Source organism: Mytilus galloprovincialis, chromosome 7 (assembly GCF_965363235.1).
Source record: "Mytilus galloprovincialis chromosome 7, xbMytGall1.hap1.1, whole genome shotgun sequence".
Lineage (NCBI taxonomy): Eukaryota > Metazoa > Mollusca > Bivalvia > Mytilida > Mytilidae > Mytilus > Mytilus galloprovincialis.
In genome coordinates, this window is record NC_134844.1 from 41086017 (window position 1) to 41106944 (window position 20928).

At 33.3% G+C, this 20928-nt stretch overlaps 1 protein-coding gene, 1 long non-coding RNA gene and 1 other non-coding gene across 3 annotated transcripts; 1 reads left to right on the forward strand and 2 right to left on the reverse strand.

Annotated features, from left to right (window-relative positions):
- Positions 1-2053: 2053 nt before the first annotated feature.
- On the forward strand, positions 2054-4371 carry LOC143082993 (uncharacterized). The gene is made up of 2 exons (XR_012980527.1): positions 2054-2285; positions 2721-4371. It is a non-coding gene; the product is annotated as an uncharacterized LOC143082993 (long non-coding RNA).
- Positions 4372-10747: 6376 nt separating this feature from the next.
- Positions 10748-19390, reverse strand: LOC143083003 (small ribosomal subunit protein uS17-like). Its single transcript, XM_076259099.1, has 4 exons — positions 19352-19390; positions 16719-16838; positions 13378-13583; positions 10748-10890 (listed from the first exon to the last, which is right to left on the reverse strand). The coding sequence occupies exons 1-4, from the start codon at positions 19361-19363 to the stop codon at positions 10767-10769; spliced, it is 462 nt and encodes a 153-aa protein (XP_076115214.1). The 5' UTR covers positions 19364-19390; the 3' UTR covers positions 10748-10766.
- On the reverse strand, positions 13937-14013 carry LOC143084499 (small nucleolar RNA SNORD35). The gene has a single exon (XR_012981121.1). It is a non-coding gene; the product is annotated as a small nucleolar RNA SNORD35 (small nucleolar RNA).
- Positions 19391-20928: the final 1538 nt, after the last annotated feature.

A 20928-nucleotide genomic window follows, 5' to 3' on the forward strand; every position in this document is an offset into this window, starting at 1 on the left:
GATCGAACCTTGCCAGACAGACATGTACACCTTACAATCATTACCTACTTTAAATATAGTTGACCTATTGCATATAGTATCTAAGAAACAAACATAAGCAGGACAACGTAAGACTGACAAATGAACCTTGAACATTAGGTCATGGTCAGATGATAATTACATGACAGACATATACACCTAACCGGGCTTACAATCATTCCATATATATATAGTTGACCTATTGCATTTAGTATCTAAGAAACAAAAATAACCAGGACAACGTAAGACTGGCAAATGAACCTTGAAAATTAGGTCATGGTCAGATGATAATTACCTGACAGACATATACACCTTACAATCATTCCACACACCAAATATATATTAGTTGACCTATTACTGTTGAAGTATTAGAAAAACAGACCTAAAACAGAAACTTAACATTGAGCTGTAAAAATGAGATCAATGTCAAATAGAACATGCCAGCTTGACATATACATCGTAAAATCTTTTAATACACAAAAGATAAATTTGGCATTGCATACAGTATTAGAAAAAAACAGACCAAAACATAAAACTTCATCTAAACCACTGAACATTGAAATTGAGGTCAAGGTCAGATACTGTATCCGAGATTTATGGACTTCACCACGAAAACTTAAAATAATCTTGTTCACTAATCCACGAAATTGTGTTTAGGTCAAGTGAAACCTTGCAAGGAACGCACCTACCAAATAAAGTTATCCTGTTAATCATAATAAGATTGAAATTAAGAATACCAAAAATCTTAACTTTTTTTCAAGTAGTCACTGAACCATGAACATGAGGTCAAGGACAATGGACATATGGCAGACGGAAACTTCATAACATAAGGCATCTAATGACAAAGAATGAAGCATCCAGTTCTCCCTTCTGCAGTATTAAGCGTTTAATAAGTATGTTAACGCCTTCGCTGCCCAGTCACTATCTCTATGTCGAGATTTCTGCGACAGACGACGCAGGTTCAACAAAAATGATATATCAGAAGCAGGAAGAAGTTGTTTTATTCTCAATTATCTAAGTCTAAGGGTTACAACGTATAAATATCAACATATTTTTAAGCTAGAAGTAGTTGGAGCTCACAACCCCAGAAACAGTTCTGATCAAAAAGTAAAAGAGGAAAGTCCACAATGCCATTATGTTTTGAAGAATCTGTGAAAGTTGATGTCCATTCACTGGTTGTAGATGAGGCGCGGGATTTTCACACATTTGATATAAAATGATAAACATAAACTAGTATGTAGATATTTTTAGCTAGACATAAATACTTACTACCTTATATCTTAAAATACTATTTCCATTCTGGGAGCTTTCTAAAAAAAAACTTTGTAAAAGTCTACGGTTTGAATTAAAATATATCATATTTTACACAACAATATACTAGGAAAGGCCAAACAAAAAAACCAACGAGATACAATTTTAACTGACAAAGCAAAACAAACAAGAAAATTTATGAAAATCAGTATTCCAATGAAGACATGATTGCCTGCCCCGCATTCAATATAATTATCTATGGTGCAAATGTTTGCACCTGTCCTAAGTCAGGAATCTGACGGTACAGTAGTTGTCGTTTGTTTATGTAATTTATACGTGTTTCTCGTTTCTCGTTTTTTATATAGATTAGACCGTTGGTTTTCCCGTTTGAATGGTTTTAAACTAGTAATTTTGGGGCCCTTTATAGCTTTTTGTTCGGTACGAGTCAAGGCTCCGTGTTGAAGGCCGTACATTGACCTATAATGGTTTACTTTTATAAATTGTTATTTGGATGGAGAGTTGTCTCATTGGCATTCACACCACATCTTCCTATATCCGTCTATGAATATTTCCCTGTGGAAATAAGATAGCTCTTTACTTCATGGCAATTCCACGTCGAACATGTTTGCTGAAAGAGCCGACATATTCCTTTTAGTTATCTAGATTCCAAAAATCGGTTATTTTCCCCCAATTGATTTAAAAAAAAACCTCTGCAATTGTATACAAAAAGGATCTTTGCCACCATCATCGAAACCAATGGTTACCAGTCAACAAACCGTGTATACTCAGCGTATTAAGTTTAAATCATTTAAAAAAACGTTCGTGTGTAACACAGGTGAATATGGAACATATTTCAATCCATATTTAGAGTCAATATTTGGAGTTGAACTTCCGTGTTTTTTCTTTGTTTGTTATATTATAGGTTCGACCCTCTAGATTTTTTTATGCCTGATTTGAGAACAAATCTGTAAGCATGTATACAGGTTCGAACTGTGTAAGCTAAAAGACATAGCCAGGTAAGGCCATTCACGTACTATTTATATTATTTATCCAATGTTTTGTGTGGCTAAATAATTTATGCAAGTATTTTATACAGATTCCGATATTTTAACGTATCATGTTTTATATTCAGTGGGTTCGGAGAAGCAATAATAGGCTCCGTCATGGTCGGTTTCGAGTGATATTAACTTCATTATCTGCTTATACAACAACGTAAAAGATCGATCATTTAAATCATTGTCGATGAGGAAAACGTTCGACTCAGGTACCTACAAAGAGATTCACAAGACAAGGAACTGGATCAACTAAATAGCGTTTAACTACACAAGCCCATGCACAACTTCACTGATGCTTGAAATTGCTTGAAACATCAAACGTATTTTTGTTGTTACAAATAGTCATTAAACTAAGCATAACCCACTGTAACATAATGCATTTCAAAATCTTTTCAGAAAACAAAAGCAGTCTGTCTGAAATGGCAACAAGCACCACTGCATGCGAGGAAGTTCTTACATCAATCAGCACAGCATGCGAGGAAGTACTAAGCAGTGATTTAAAAACAATTTCTATCGACCAAAAGGAAATACATCCAAAAAGTTCTGATATAAAAGAAACCTGTGATTGTTCCAATCATATGTGCAAGTATAAATCATTCTGTTTAAATCACGACTGTCCACTTTGCAAACAATGTATAAAGAAACATGCTGAGTGCTGTGATATCATCCCTTTAGAAGATGCTATTTCAAACGTGAAAGGATCCGATGGATTGCAGGTCATTATACAATCACTGCAAGAGTTGGAAGAAAACTTAAAGGCGATAAAGAGTGAAAAAGAAAAGAACATTCTAGAAATTGCAGAACAGAGAAGAAATTTTGCAGAAGATATTATTGCTATACGAAGAAAGATTTTTGATCATCTAGATGTTATAGAAAAACAGATGCTTGATGAACTAAAAGAAGCTGAAAGTAATGAAAGTAAAAGAATCAAACAACTTGTACAAAAAATTGGTCAAAATGTGGCAGACGTAAATGACATGTATACTACTCTTGTTTATATGAAAAAGAATGCCTCAGAATTGCAGACTTTCTTGAAAATGAAAAATGCACAAACTCAACTTGCTCAACATGAAGAATTTCTTCAGTCTTTTATTAATATCAACTTAAAGAAAACGTATATTGAATGTATTATTCAGCCAGAGTTTCTAAATATAAAAAGTTTAGGCTCGGTAACGGTGTTTTCGAAGTCAAGTAATGTGAAAATCGGTAGAAAGCAACAAAAACAAGCACAAGTGATGATGTCACCGTCTTTATTATCAATAAGAAATATACAACCAGAGTATGTTACCGCTTTAAATATGACCGGCATGCTATCGAGTATTTCTGGGGTGTGTGTAACTGTGCAAGATGAATACATCATCACTTGCCAGGAGACAAGTGAAATTATGTTACTTCTAAGTGATGGGTCAAAGAAATTTCTAATTTCACTGAAATCGTTCGGTGCGTTCGATGTAGTGCTTCTCAGTGATACAACTGTCGCTATAACGTCAGGGGGTAAAAAGAAACATGGTATTAGCATCGTAGATATCAGTTTAGGAAAATCTATCAAGTTTATTAAACTTCCAGGCCAATCATACGGAATAACATCAAATGAAGAATTCTTATTTGTTGCCGTCAAAGGAAAAGGTATTCAGATGTTGAATAAAGAAACACTTAAGACATTAGAAATCATCCGTTGTGAAATTACTGAGGGGGCATTTATAGATGAATACAAAGGTAACATTTACATCACAAACTCCTCGGAAAATAAAGTTGAATGGTGTTGTTAAATGGGTATTCAAAAATGAAGATATTTTGAAAGAACCGAACGGGATCGGAGTTGATGGAAGGGGAAATGTGTATGTTGCAGGTGGTCGTACCTTAAACGTGGTTGTTTTATCACCAGATGGCGCACAACATAGACAAATAATTACAGAAAAAAGACTTCAGATGACATTACCTAGAGCACTTTCGTTCGACAGAACAAGAAAACGACTTAATTTTGCAAACGAAAAAAGTTTATTGTATATTTATAAAATGGAATATTAAAATTCTGATAATTTTTCTGTTCAGTAGTCGGTGTCATCGGTGTTCAGTCTTTTTTATCCATCCATTCATGACTAAATTGAGTACAGAATTGTCAATCGAAATGTTTTCTAAATTGATTACAGATCTCAATTTATCCATTTAGAAAAAAGAGTTGAGTTTAATTAATCTTGTCGTGACTTTGAAGAAACCATTTTTACCAGAATATAAAGTTAAATTAAAATTTAACTGGTGCTTTTCTGACATCAGCTGTCAAATAATATACCTTGCGTTTTTAACTGTTTGTGTAGATTGTTATTTTTTTTTTAAATGATGACAGTATACTTTTTTTGGGGTGGGGGTTCCTTTGATTGTAGTACAAGATGTTTTTTAGGCTTTACAAGTCGTTAGTTTAAAAACACTGAAATTGTGCAATGTTATCATTAATTTTGTGGCAACATTGTGCTAATCAGTAAATAGTAAACATTTATCTTCCAGAGTTAATACTACTATCATCATCTGTGAGGGAAAAGCACCAGCAAAAGAATTCAGACCTGCTCAACAGCAACATATATACTGTAACTGCCGTATCTTCCGGTTCATGAGATCCAAATACCAAGTTCAATGAAGCTCCTGCCAGATTTCCCCTACCTTTGAAACAACACATTTGCTATAGTAAAATCTAAATCCAGTTGAATACAATCCGTCCCACATGAAATAGCATCTGCTATGGCATTCCTTTTTTTTACATTAGAATATAAACGACTTGCATGTGATTGTCCTCAGTCAGGAACCCATTGTTCAGTGGTTGTCGTTTGTACATGTGGTTCATAAATGTTTCACGTTTTTTTATAGATAAAAGCATTGGTTTTCCACAAAGTCATTTTTTGAGGCCCTCAATAGTTTGATGTTCAGTGTGAGCCTAGGGTCTGTGTTGAAGACCTTACTTTGACCTACAATGATTTACTTATACAACCAGGTGCTCTGCATTGCGCAGCTTTATACGACCCGTGGTTGAACCCTGAACAGTTGGGCAAATTTGGTCACAATATTCAAGCTTGATTCTGTCTGAATTTGGATTGTGATAAAATTTTTGACATAATATAGTTTTTTGTCACAAAATTAATGTGGTCAAAGATCTAACAAATCTATTGCACAATACTTTGCAATTGAAGATTTCTTCTTGGAAACTTTTCAAAATTCGAAATTTGAAAAATTTTGAAAAAAAAGAACCCCTTCAAAAAATGGTAAACAAAAAATCCCCCCCCCACTTTTTGAAACCCCTTTGAGCAATAACCCTTAAACTCAATCCCATGCAGTATTGAACCTTGTAGTACAATTTCAGAGAGATCCATACACTTAAACACAAGTTATTGTCATGATTGTTTGAAAACTAGAAACATGCTTCTTATTGGCCCTTAATAATTCCTACATATTTTGGGCAATTAACCCAAAACTTAATCCCAGCCTCCCCTTTGTTATATGGTACATTGTGGTACAATTGCAGAGAGATCCATACAATTACACATAAGTTATTGTCTTGAAACTAGAAAAATGCTTGTTTTGACCCCCTTTAGGCCCTCAATTCCTAAACTTTGGCCCCATAACCCCTAAAATGAATCCAAACCTTCTACTTGTGGTTTTAAACATTGCGGAATGATTTCAGAGCAATTGAAATACTTCTACACAAGTTATTACCCTGAAACTAGAAAAATGCTTGTTTTGGGCCCCTAATTCCTAATCGGTTGGGACCATCATCCCCAAAATCAATCCCAACCTTCCTTTTGTGGTCTTAAACCTTCTGAAAGAAGATCTATTTACTTAAACTGAATTTATTATCCGGAAACCAATGTGTCTTCAGACGACGACGACGCAGACGACAACATCATACCATTATACGATCCCCAAAAAATTTTGGGGTCGTATAACTAGAGGCTCTAAAGAGCCTGTGTCGCTCACCTTGGTCTATGTGAATATTAAACAAAGGAAGCAGATGGATTCATGACAAAATTGTGTTTTGGTGATGGTGATGTGTTTGTAAATCTTACTTTACTGAACATTCTTGCTGCTTACAATTATCTCTATCTATAATGAACTTAATTGGCCCAGTAGTTTCAGTGGAAAATGTTAGTAAAAATTTACAAATTTTATGAAAATTGTTAAAAATTGACTATAGAGGACAATAAATCCTTAGGGGGTCAATTGACCATTTCAGTCATGTTGACTTATTTGTAAATCTTACTTTGCTGAACATTATTGCTGTTAACAGTTTATCTCTATCTATAATAATATTCAAGATAATAACCAAAAACAGCAAAATTTCCTTAAAATTACCAATTCAGGGGCAGCAACCCAACAACAGATTGTCCGATTCATCTGAAAATTTCAGGGCAGATAGATTTTGACCTGATAAACAATTTTACCACATGTCAGATTTGCTCTAAATGCTTTGGTTTTTGAGTTATAAGCCAAAAACTGCATTTTACCCCTATGTTCTATTTTTAGCCATGGAGGCCATCTTGGTTGGATGGCCGGGTCACCGGACACATTTTTAAAACTTGATACCCCAAAGACGATTGTGGCCAAGTTTGGATTAATTTGGCCCAGTAGTTTCAGAGGAGAAGATTTTTGTAAAAGATTACTAAGATTTACGAAAAACGGTTAAAAATTGACTATTAAGGGCAATAACTCCTTAAGGGGTCAACTGACCATTTCAGTCATGTTGACTTATTTGTAAATCTTACTTTGCTGAACATTATTGCAGTTTACAGTTTATCTCTATCTATAATAATATTCAAGATAACCAAAAACAGCAAAATTTCCTTAAAATTACCAATTCAGGGGCAGCAAACCAACAATGGGTTGTCCGATTCATCTGAAAATTTCAGGGCAGATAGATCTTGACCTGATAAACAATTTTACCACATGTCAGATTTGCTCTAAATGCTTTGGTTTTTGAGTTATAGGCCAAAAACTGCATTTTACCCCTATGTTTTATTTTTAGCCATGGAGGCCATCTTGGTTGGATGGCCGGGTCACCGGACACATTTTTAAAACTAGATACCCCAAAGATGATTGTGGCTAAGTTTGGATTAATTTGGCCCAGTAGTTTCAGAGGAGAAGATTTTTGTAAAAGATTACTAAAATTTACGAAAAACGGTTAAAAATTGACTATTAAGGGCAATAACTCCTAAAGGGGTCAACTGACCATTTCAGTCATGTTGACTTATTTGTAAATCTTACTTTGCTGAACATTATTGCAGTTTACAGTTTATCTCTATCTATAATAATATTCAAGATAATAACCAAAAACAGCAAAATTTCCTTAAAATTATCAATTCAGGGGCAGCAACCCAACAATGGGTTGTCCGATTTATCTGAAAATTTCAGGGCAGATAGATCTTGACCTGATAAACAATTTTACCACATGTCAGATTTGCTCTAAATGCTTTGGTTTTTGAGTTATCAGCCAAAAACTGCATTTTACCCCTATGTTCTATTTTTAGCCATGGCGGCCATCTTGGTTAAATGGCCGGGTCACCGGACACATTTTTTAAACTAAATATCCCAAAGATGATTGTGGCCAAGTTTGGATTAATTTGGCCCAGTAGTTTCAAGGGAGAAGATTTTTCTACAAGATTACTAAGATTTACGAAAAATGGTTAACAATTGACTATAAAGGGCAATAACTCCTAAAGGGGTCAACTGACCATTTCAGTCATGTTGACTTATTTATAAATCTTACTTTGCTGAACATTATTGCTGTTTACAGTTTATCTCTATCTATAATAATATTCAAGATAATAACCAAAAACAGCAAAATTTCCTTAAAATTACCAATTCAGGGGCAGCAACCCAACAACAGGTTGTCCGATTCATCTGAAAACCTGATAAACAATTTTACCCCATGTCAGATTTGATCTAAATGCATTGGTTTTTGAGTTATCAGCCAAAAACTGCATTTTACCCCTATGTTCTATTTTTAGCCATGGCGGCCATCTTGGTTGGTTGGCCGGGTCACCATTTTTTAAACTAGTTTCCCAATGATGATTGTGGCCAAGTTTGGTTTAATTTGGCCCAGTAGTTTCAGAGGAGAAGATTTTTGTAAAAGTTAACGACGGACGACGGACGCCAAGTGATGGGAAAAGCTCACTTGGCCCTTCGGGCCAGGTGAGCTAAAAAGTGACTTGGATGGAGAGTTCTCATACCACATCTTTTTGTATCTATTATAAATGGGTGAATGTTAATCACAAGAACTATGCAATATGGGTTTTGCTCATTGTGGAGCGCTGTACAGTGACCAATAGCTGTAAACATCTACGTCATTGGGTAGATAAAGTATCTCATTTGCAATCATAGCACATCTCTCATTTATATAACATGTTTACTTCTCTTAGGGAAAACCAAGGCCTTAGATGGTTGAGCACTGCTCCTTAATGCTCTTCTGTTTGAGCTGCTGTTGAAATCCGACTATTCATGTTTAGGGGAAATGAAGTCATGCATAGAGCCGATTTCTTGTCCGGGATTAGTTTTACATTTGCATTAGGTTTTGGACTTGAAATTATTTTAGTCTCCAGCAGCACTGAAGCGTCTTGAATAGTTGAATTTAGAAATATGCATCAGGTGCAATAAAACTACATGTAGTACTGTTGAAGTTATTGCATGCCCAGTAAACCACAAAATCTAGGTCATAACCATTGTTTGGCACTTATCTTAAAAAGTTTATAACCTACGGGTAATGAATATCTGGACCAAATTGGTTTGACAACAGCATGGTAAAGTACCTTAAATCAAAACTTAACTTTATAGGGGCAGACTTAAAATGAAAAGATCAACATTTAGTGCTGCTGGAGACCAAAATACTTTTCCCATGTCAAAAACCTAATGCAAATATAAAACCATTCTGGGACAAGGAATCAGCTCTATGCATGACTTTATTTCCGCATAACAGGAAAACACATCATAAGCAGTAGGCATTGGGCAAGTGTAGAAAACTTTTTGGACATGGAGCTTTAGCTATCTTCATTTTGGGACTAATATTGTGGATTCATTATTATTCGTTGGATACCATTTTCATGGGTTTTGTGTAAACTGGTGAATTATGAATTCAAATGTTCATTGATTAACAAATTATCAATAGACTTTGAATGCAGAGATCGGCAAAACCATGAAATCAAAATGTACATGTAAAATGCTAGTATTCCTCAATCCAAGAAAATAAATAAATACTAGTAAACCCCCCAAAAAATGTTTGGTTTTAATGTTTCTCCACTCTGTAAATTATGTTGATGTTATGTCAGGCCTAAATTAAAATATTGTTTGTTTGCCCTTTTCCGACCCTATGTTTTGAAACAGGGTAGGTAGGTAGGTAAAATATTTTATTTTTTTCCCCAAAAAAATAACTTGGCTCGGTATATTATTCGTCATGGGTAGGCAGGTAGGTAAAATATTTTATTTTATAGATACAAAATCTGCATAATGTCATTTTTTTGTCCGATTTGTTTTTGCAAATAAGTTTTCCGCTGGGACTATTAGTTTTGAAAAAAAAAAATATAAGAGATAACTTTGCACTGGTAAGATAATGTCCTGGCAGACATATATTACTAGTAGAAAAAGTCCCTAGAGTGTTACAAATTTCGTGTGTGCCTTTTTTTTCAATAAAAATGCTATAAGACTTAAAACTCAATTGTCACGTATTTTGCATCACATTTATAAATGATCTGTATGGAAAACTTGGCGATTTTACTGCCAGATATTCTCCACTTTACAGGGTTTTGTCACTTTTGGTTCATGTCAGATATAAATAATTTAGCGGCATCGTTAACATAATCATTCTGATATGCGGATCACAAAAGGCCATCCCTACATAGAATACAACGTCTGTTTACAAATTAGTTTGTACACACGTTAATACTTTTGTATCAAACGAACTTTTTTGTAAATGAACCCTGCTCTTTAAGTTTAAAGGTACAGAGTAACGTACTTCATATCATGATTTCAGAAAGCGTTCAACATCGATTTCAAACAAATGCTTTGAAACTTCAAATGCAAGTGTTCATGTCAAACGCTCAGGTGATACCAAACGGACTGGACCATATACGTAAAGATAAGACCCGAGGATTCCGGTAAACAAGTTTTGAGCGGGAAATACAAATATAAGATTTTTGGTAGGAACGAAAAAAATAAAATAAAATAAAATCTTGCTGGTAAATACAAATAAAAGATTTTCAGGCGGAACGAATTGATAGGGTCGGTCGGTAAAGGGCAAACAAACAATATTTTAATTTAAGCCTCAATACAAATTTTATCACAATGTTATTGCAGAATCATGTAGTTTTGTGGAACATTCCAGAGTATTTTTCTTTAATTTTCACTTTCTCAAGTGAGATGGCAGTTTACATTAAAGACAATAATATAAATACATGTCCATTTTTTTATTTAGAATTTTCTGAATCCTTTTTTGGATGAACCTGTCTTCTTGATACCAATAACATTGAATCGTACAGTTTTACTCAGAGGTCTGCATTCTCCTACTGTGACAACATCTCCAACAATCAGATCTCTGCAAAATAAAAATAAATATTTATTTTTTTAACCAGTCATCATAGATTCATATTACTAGTTCAAAATAGTGTATAAAATGTTGCACCTCAATAGCCGATGTTTTTTTAATAAGCCTGTAAATTAACATCAAAGACATTTGAAATTCATTTATACCCAACTTGAAAACAAAAGAAAGGGGAGAACATTGAATGTTATAGCCAGTTGGTAGATGTTCATAATGAGGAAAATTTTAGAATTAAAATCTCTCCTTTTTCAGCTAAAATATGCCTCAGACTGACGTGCGTTTTCTTCACAGTTCTGAACAGAATTTTCCTCATTGGCACAGAAATTATATTTTATTCTTTAATCATTGATGGACAAAACCTTCTGTATAAATTAGGAAGGCATGGTTTATAACTTATATATATATAATTTTTTTTTAAATTCTGGACTTTTAATGACTGTCTTTACAGTTGGTTATAAATGTTTAGAATTAGTATATAATACAAGTGAACTAAAATATCTGCTTTTACAACTAAAATATGCCTCAGACTGACGTGCGTTTTCTTCACAGTTCTGAAAAGAATCTTCCTCATTGGCACACAAATATATTTATCTCTTTAAACATAGATGGATTTAGTCTACAGTTTGAATTACGAAGGCATGATTATATATGGATCTTTATTATAAATTCTGGACCTTAATGACTGTTTTCCTGTTACGCAAAAAGCCTGACAGCTCAGGCTTGTTAAATGTCTCTTGGGCCAGTATGAAATAGAAACTAGACAAATTTTCCAAAAAAAACGAAGAACTTTCAAACAATAAATATAAATCACTCTTAATTTCCTTTTACATGAAACAATTGTCTTTTTCATTGACCTATAAACACACTGACATAACCTGACCTGATACATCATCTCATGGGATACTTCAGCAGCATTGATTTGCAAAAGTAAATGTTAATATAACCATTTTTTTGGCATGATGTTCTCAGTGAGAAAAATAATAGAACTAGTAGTAGTATCATATACATGTATAATCCATTTGTATTTTAATGTCTACTTTTACAACTAAAATATGCCTCAGACTGACGTGCGTTTTCTTCACAGATCAGAAAAGAATTTTCCTCATTGGCACACAAGTTATAGTCAACTCTTTAATCAGAGATGGACAAAACCTACTGTTAAGTGTTTATGGTTATTTACATGTATGCATCTTTATTCTATATTTTGGACTTTTTAAAGACTGTCTTTACGCTTGGGCATAAGCCCAGGCAACTAAATAGCTAATGGTAGTAGCCTAAATAGGCCAGTATGACTTTTCAACTACATTCCGATAGAATCTAGACAAATTTCAAAAAATGAGCATCAGACAACAAACCATAGAAAATCATTGTCAAGACTGTTATGGTGCTCAACAATACTTATTCATAAAATGTGAATTAAGATAGAAAGGGAGGAAGGAAAAAGGGGTGAAAATTGAATGTTATAACCAGTTTTCTTTATGATGTTCATAGTGACAAATATAAAAGAACTAGTATCATAATACATTTGCATTTTAATGTCTACATTTACAACTAAAATATGCCTCAGACTGACATGCGTTTTCTTCATAGATCAGAAAAGAATTTTCCTCATTGGCACACAAGTTATAGTCAACTCTTTATACATGTATGGACAAAATACAATGTTTGAATTAATAAAGAATGTGTATACATGCATCTTAAATTCCAGAATTTTACAGTACCTAACCAAAAAGTCTTGACTTTATATTTGCAGGCATGGCCATGGGCCCCAAAACACAAGCTTGATAACTTTCCAATGCAGGCCAAATTTTCTAAAAATGAGGGTCAGACCTCTATCTGCAAAAGCTTATTGTCTGCTTTAATAACAATATTGGTCGATAAAATTTGTTGAATAAGCATGAAAATTTAAGATGCATATAAGAAGGGAGGAAAGAAAAAGAACTTAACTTTTAGCCTTATACACTTTTAAGTATTGTTTTTAAGAAAATATCCCACATGGTTTTTCACTTTAATATTAGCCAAGCCTGCAAATAAACATTAAAAACATTTGTAATTTATTCTATCATGCTTGTAAATTGAAATGTTATAACCAGTTTGGGTGATGTGCATAGTGAGAGAAATCATAGAACTGGTATCATGATACAATTAATTATTTACTGTATTTCAATGTCTACTTTTACAACAAATATATGCCTCAGACTGACGTGCGTTTTCTTCACAGTTCTGAACAGAATTTTCCTCATTGGCACACAAGTTAATAGTCATTGTATTAATCAAGATGACACAATAACTTCTGAATTAGGAAAAAAGGCAATATTTGTCACACGGTTAAAGTCTGTATAAAGGATGTATGTACATTGTATATCAAGTGTATTGACTGTATAGATAATGTTTACTGTAAGGGATAACTGCCTGCTCTCAAGGTCAGTCAAGGAAAAAGTGTACATAACAAAAAGATCCTGCAAGAAAAGCTCAGTATACCTGAAAGCTGGACTGCAATGGACAGACATGTTCTTGTGTCTCTTTTCGAATCTGTTGTACTTCTTGACGTAATGAAGATAATCTCTTCTGATAACGATGGTCCTCATCATCTTCATTTTTAGGACAACACCAGACAGGATTCTTCCTCTAATGTGAACATTACCAGTGAATGGACACTTCTTGTCAACGTAGGTTCCATTAATAGCCTGAAGTGAAGGTTTATACATTATAGGATTAAAAGGTTTTATTAATTTAATATTTTTAATATGACTGGTAAGCAATCAATTTAATAGCTGGATCAGAAAAAAGCCATAAGGCATCTCATCAATGATATCAGTAGACCATCGTGATAAAACATCATTTACAGCTAGACTAAATACACTGTAGACATATGAAATGACAGTCATTCTTTTAAAATTTGATTTCTTTTATTCACTCCTAAAAAACAGAAATGGGATATGTGATCCCACCCCCTTATTCTAAGTTCTAATTTCATAGGCTGCAACAATCAAATTTACCAGTGTACATTTAAAGTTCTAATTAAAATAGGAATGATTTTGTTGCTGTATCAGATAAAAGCCATAAGGCATCTCATCAATGATATCAGTAGACCATCGTGATAAAACATCATTTACAGCTAGACTAAATGCAATGTGGGCATTTAAAAATAAAAAAGTTATTTTTATTTTTATTTCTTTTATTCAGACTTCTTAACTATGACACGTAACGAGAAATGGGAAATCTGAACCAAACCCCTTTTTCCAAGTTCTAATTTTAAAGGCAGCAAGTTAAATTTACCAGTGCACAATTAGAGTTCTAATTAAAATCTGAATGATTTTGTTGCTGCATCAGAAAAAAGCCATAAGGCATCTCATCAGTGATATCAGTAGACCATCGTGATAAAACATCATTTACAGCTACACAAATCTCTTTGGTTAAGACTTCTCGTAATTGTCCGAAATGAAAAATAGGAAATCTTAAAATTAAAGAAGGGATAAAATATTGTAAATGGACGAGATGTATATTCATTGTGGCTAGGTCAGCTTAAAATGAATAAAACATTATAAGAATACTGTTTATTCATCAACGTATACATTTTGTACATTGAAAATCTAAATAGTTACATGTATCAAAGGTACCAGGATTATATGCCAGTTGCACATTTAGTCTACTTGTAAGACTCATCAGAAACATTGAGCACTCAGATAAAAAAGTGCAGTGAACATTGTGAATTTAATCAGAATGATTTAATAGCTGGATCAGAAAAAAGCCATAAGGCATCTCATCAATGATATCAGTAGACCATCGTGATAAAACATCATTTACAGCTAGACTTAATACACTGTAGACATATGAAACGACGGTAATTTTTTTAAATGCTTTTAATCAGACTTCTTGAATTGGACTGAAGTGAGAAATAGAAAATCTAAAAATTATTAAAAGGTTAAAATATTGAGAAGTATGTTTTTTTGAGCCAGGTGAGCTAAAGATTAAAAAAAAATAATGAAATATCGTTACAACATAAAATTTTGAGACTACATTCAGACAAGTTTCCAAGATGACACTAATTTTTTGGTTCGTTGAAGGTTAAAATATCAAACTTTTATACAGATATATTTGATAGGAAAATGAAAGATCATCGGAACACATGTACAAGTCCTTATTGGAAGTTCTCGGATTTTAAAGACTTCAATAAATCAATCTAACAATGCAAAGGAAAAGTTCTGATTATATTTAGAATAATTTAATAGCTGCATCAGAAAAAAGCCATAAGGCATCTCATCAATGATATCAGTAGACCATCGTGATAAAACATCATTTACAGCTAGACTTAATACACTGTAGACATATCTATGAAATGACGGTAATTTTTTATTGCTTTTACTAATTTATTCAAATTTATTGGATTGGTGAGAAACAGAAAATCTAAAAAATCAATGAAGGGGTAAAATATTGGAAAGTATGTGTTTATTTATGTGCATGTCATAACTATTTTACAGATAATATTTTGGAAAACAAGAAGAACATCACAAGAAATAAAAATACCACACAGTATAGCATAACCAAATGAATTTTACTGCCAAATCATATGAAGAATTTGTTATCACAGAAGTTGGCTTGTCAATATTAATTCTTTGATGTTTTGCTTGTTCATCACTGCAAATCAATATACTTGTCCCATGAAAACTTCAAATTTTGAATCCAAATAATCACAATTAAAGTACAATGTGTTACAGAAAAAACAAAGTCACTCAGTACAATATATACTTTTGGGGCCCTTTATAGCTTGCTCAATGTGAGCCATTTGCCAAGGCTCTGGGTTGAAGACTGTAATTTGACCTATAATGGTTTACTTTTACAAATTGTGACTTGGATGGATATTTCTACTTCTACTTCTACCGGTTAGTGACCACCGTCATCATGTTGACTATTCAGTCACTATTGGGTGTGCGCAAAAATAATTTTGATTAAAATATCAAACAAAAACAAAAAGGTGCTATACAAATATTTAACAGTGGGGATTAAAAATAAGGGCTTTTGATTGATTTGTTTGTCAGGAGCCTCTTGAACGATTCAAGGCTGCTGACAGATGTAACTGGGGAGGGTAAGTTATTCCAATCCCTGATGGTCCTCGGGTAGAATGACTCTTTCCTTGTTGTCATGTTAAATTGTGAAATCTGGAAAGAGTTTGTGCCCATATTTCTTGAGATCCTGTCTGGTGGAATGAGTTTGTGGCTTGCTGCAACATTGACCTTATACAGCATTGATAGTCGTGCGCTTCTACTTCTATCTTCAAGTGGTGTCCACTTTAGTTGTTCCAACATATCAGTAACAGATTTTTCTTATTGGCACTCATACCTCATCCTCTTATATCTATTATTAGCCCTTTGTTTTGAATAATGATGAAAAATAAACTGTTAAGTACATGTATATATGCATGGATGTCTAGCAATCTTTTGAATGAAGCTGTATCAGAAAAAAAGCCATAAGGCATCTCATCAATGATATCAGTAGACCATCGTGATAAAACATCATTTACAGCTTTATTCAAACTTTTCCATAGACATGATAAGTTGAAGACAGTTATTCTTTATTTCTTTTATTCCAACATTATAACCTTGAAGCCTTGTACTAGTGTATAGTACAAACAAAAACAATTGTGTTTGGAGTTCAGGTAGTCCCAATTGGTCAAGTTATTAACTTTAATAAAACACATTTACATTGGTCGAAGGACTAGGCTCGTGAGTACTTGTGATGACTGAATATATTTTTTGTAGTCCCAACAAGCTGGAACAATGTATATTTTCGGTTGCAATAAATGTACATGTAAACGTTCTTACCTCTCTGGGTGTTTTGAATCCCAGACCAACACTGAAATGATGTCTAAGAGCCTTCTTTTTTCCAGCACCTTGCTTCTTGTTCAGAAACACTGTGGGCTGCTTTTGAAACGACCTTTCTGTCTGTTAAATAGAAATTTGAATTACATTTAAATCAGTCCACTGTTATTCAGGGTTCGAAATAAGCGCTATCCCGCTTGCCCGAGGCAAGTAAAATCTGCAGCGGGCAAGTGAATCTCATCACATAGTTGTCCGCCGGGCAAGTTGAAATTTTGTGTTTGTGTTTCATTCTATCATGTCAATTAATATAATAATATATGCAATAGGTCTTAACCATTTATTGTTAAGGAATTTGTGCCAATAAAATATTTGTATAACTATGTCAGACGTAATTTTGTACGATGTACAACTGTGTATTATTGTATTACTATTTTCGCCGTCTTTATTTATTTCATATGCGCATGCCAGGAAAATCGTAAACATCGTAGTTTGTCCCGAATAATTCTATTGGTCAATTCCTATGCGTAAGCCAATGAGCGCCGTCGTTTTAGAATGTTCAGTCGCACCTGCTCGGGGATTTCCGCTACTAATCGTGAAAGGAAGTTCAAACAAAGTGGATGTAAGCACATTTTTTACAGGAAATTTGACAATTGGGTCAGTTTCTACATGTACATCTGAAATTTTTTTGTCACTTTTTTTTGTAAAAGTAAAAGTTTTTGTTTAAAAAAGGGTGTATAGAAACTTGAAATCATCTGCCAGGAGAGGTCTAGAATGCAGGATTTGGCACCATTTACCCCAGAGCTTCTGGGGGCCTTAAGCGGCCCCCAGACCCCTCGCCATAAGTGCGACGAGCTATGCTCGTTGGCGCGGACGGCTTCACCGTCCGCATTAGTCGGGCAAGTTAACAGATACAAGGGCAAGTTAATCTAGATATTGACTTGTCCAAAGGGCAAGTCAATGGTCTTTTCTTATTTCTACCCCTGTTATTTGTGTATGAATTGTTGTTAAAATATTAGGTACATGTTAGAATGCAGGGATTTCCCAACCCTCATATTTGGGTCTGAAAATTTAGGCACCTGTCTCAAGGGGCAATACGCTCTCTTTTCCCCCAATTTTCAGCGCTTAAATTCCCAATTGTAAATAGACGTCGTTTCGAGATTTTGTTGTTTTGATCAATTCAGCTGCATATTTTGAAAAAACAAGTTAGATGTTTGATAACTAAAATAAATAAAGTTTTGAAGGTCTCAAATTCTTAATTCTCACATTCATGATAACAGACCTTTTCTGGGGCCTTACTGCTGTTTATTGGGTTTTTCATTTTTCAATCTTTTTATAGATAATATACTACTGTGAGCCAATTTTAACTAGAACCATATGCATTAAATCAGAAATGGGATATTAAATAAGTTTTCAAGATGTTTCAGCAAAACATTTGTCCTTGGTTGTTTTTTTACGCCTTTTTATTTAAAAATGTGTCTTTCACTGTTTTGAATTCAAAAACAAGAGGCCTACATGTAGGGTAAGTAATAATTTCTTTATATAAGATTAAACTAAGAAAATGTCACAGTTGGCAGAGCTATGTAAAGATTACAAATTTCTTATGTCAAATGATTGATAGATCTATAAAAATTTGATTAAAAAAATGAAAATTAATGTATTGTTTGCTTGAAAAATATATATTATTTTAACAATTATATTATATAAAAGATTCCACTACAGATACCTACAGGTATGTATATCTAATTAGATAATTGGATTAGCCAAATGATAAAGTTAAGTGTCTAATTGATTGACAATAAACCAATCAACTTATTTAATGTAATCATTTGAAAACAAGACGGTCACCTTATTGTTTGCATTTTGGGAAGATTGGGGCCATTTATTATGGGGAGGCATGTAGGCAGTTGCCTCATATTGCAGACTGACCAAAGAAAAAGAAACAAAATAACATAATTAGTTAATGTTTCAAACTTGTTCTTATATCATTGATCATGAACATCTAATGTACTGTATATGTGATCTCTTAAAAGCATCAAATCTAAAATCTATTCATGAATTTATAGAGGTCCTATTCACGCTATTAATCAAAGGTACATGTACCAGGATTATTATTTATTACGCATAGACAACATGTAGCAAATAATTACATGTAAATACAAGTTTTATATAAAAGCAATAATATTTGCATTTTTCTTTGTATTATGTGCCAGATTATTTTAAAATCGTGTTTACGGCATAATTTCCTAGTAGGCTACAGGGGTGTACTCAACTAGTATAAAAGTTTGTAAAATGTAAGAGGAAGACTTATTGTTCTGTGAAATTTCAAGTTTCGGGAATACGATAAATTAGTTTCAGAAAATTAAGTTCTTAATAGTCTATTCCTTTTGATTGAAGAAAATGTCAACGCTATGCAGATTTATTGGACAAACTTGTGTACAGACCCGAATTTGTGCCCCAACAGCCCCCCCTTTTTTGTTTCCCTCATATTTTCATGCGTTACTTCTGTTATAGAATGTTTAAATTCATGTTTTATTAATTCATACTTTTTAATTGTAATTAAACTGTAAATAAAACACGAATAATATATAGAAAACGTGCAAATAGACACATTTGTTCGACGGCCATGTGGACTGTACCTGTTCTGCCATCTTGGCTTGATGAAAAAGGCCGGAAGAGGGCGCTTTTATTTATACTTCTGGTTCGTATTACCTCCCAATTAGGAGCACCATCGTCCAATAAGCTGCATTTATAATACTGACTTAGTTGAAGGGGGCTCGCGGGTATAAATCTCTTTTTTTAAATAAAGGATTTAGCTATATTTTTCTATAAATACTTTATCATATACTTAATAGAAAAATATAATAAAAATGTGGGATCATCGTTCATTTAAACTCACAATCTGCCTTCGAATGAAGCATACATTTTTGTAAAGGTACTTTTTTTCTGTTGAACTATTAAAGGGACGATATAAAAAAAAATCAATGAAGGAAAGACTTCATTCAAATAGTTTGGGGTGGACGTCAAAATTGCTGCAAGTTTTGTTTAATTGACATCAATTTTATATATATATCCTAATGGGTCAATCATTTCCCCCCAAATTAAGTTAAGAGAGGCCTGAGGGTGGGGTATAGCACGGGGGGGGGGGGGGGGGGACAGTGAAGAAACTTCATATGTATATAGTTTTTTTTTTGTATCCTACATTGAACTTTCATGCTAATAGGAGAAATAGATGTAATATTGAAATAAAATAAAGGTAATATCGAAATAAAAAAAAATAAAAAAATAAAACTAAATTGCAGAAATCGTCCAAATCAGTTTACAATAGTTTAGTTTGAGTACAGCTTATTTGAAAAAATAAATAAAAAGAATATAGGTCACCGATGAGTTAAAAAAAAAATTTCAATATTAATGCAACCCAAAATGGCATTTTTGTACCAAAGGGAGATAATTTGGAGCTTTTATAATGATATATACATTTTAAAAGTCATCTGGGGCCAAAACGAATAGTTTTTATGAATGATTTTTGTACCATATCATAAAGTAACAACTAGAAGGAAAAAGTAAAATTTGTAATGAAAAAAAAATGTTTAAATTTTTTTCTGAAATTTTAGTACCGGGAACAATATATATGATCCTTCCTCGAGCCTCCTTAAATGGTTATTTATTTGTTTTTTGTCGAGCTCTCGACTTTAGTCGAAAAAGAGAGACAAAGTGATCCTACATTCTGTCGTCGTCGTCGCCGGCGAAGGCATCCACAAATATCCACTCTGTGGTAAAAGTTTCAGTTTGAAATTTTGATAATTTTTTAAACTACCCTGGATTTATACCAAACTTAAACAGAAGATCAAACGCTAGTATCTTTAAAGAAGTTATTCAAATTTCACATCTCAAGTGAATGTTGTTTCCTGGCAGAAAAACAAAGTCCATTTATAAGTAAAATACGGAAAAAATGAATTAAATTGTTTTTTTTTTGAACAAATTTACTTCTGAATTCTACCTTATGATCATAAACAAGCTTCTGTCCAAGTTTGGTACAAATCCAGGATAGTTTATGAAAGTTATTAAAATTTTTAAAACTTTAACCACAGAGTGAATGTTATCTTTCTTTGCAGAAAAAGTAAGTCCATTTATAAGTAAAGTACTGAATAAATGGATTTTTTTTTTACAAAATTTCCTACTGGATACTATCTTATGATCATAAACAAGCTTCTGT

What these genes read in the sequence shown, in the direction of transcription:
- LOC143083003 (XM_076259099.1), bottom strand. An exon ending in GATTCAAAACACCCAGAGAG is followed by an intron (nt 13,584 to 16,718) that starts GTAAGAACGTTT and finishes CCTTCACTTCAG; the next exon opens with GCTATTAATGGAACCTACGT. An exon ending in CATTGCAGTCCAGCTTTCAG is followed by an intron (nt 10,891 to 13,377) that starts GTATACTGAGCT and finishes TTTATTTTGCAG; the next exon opens with AGATCTGATTGTTGGAGATG.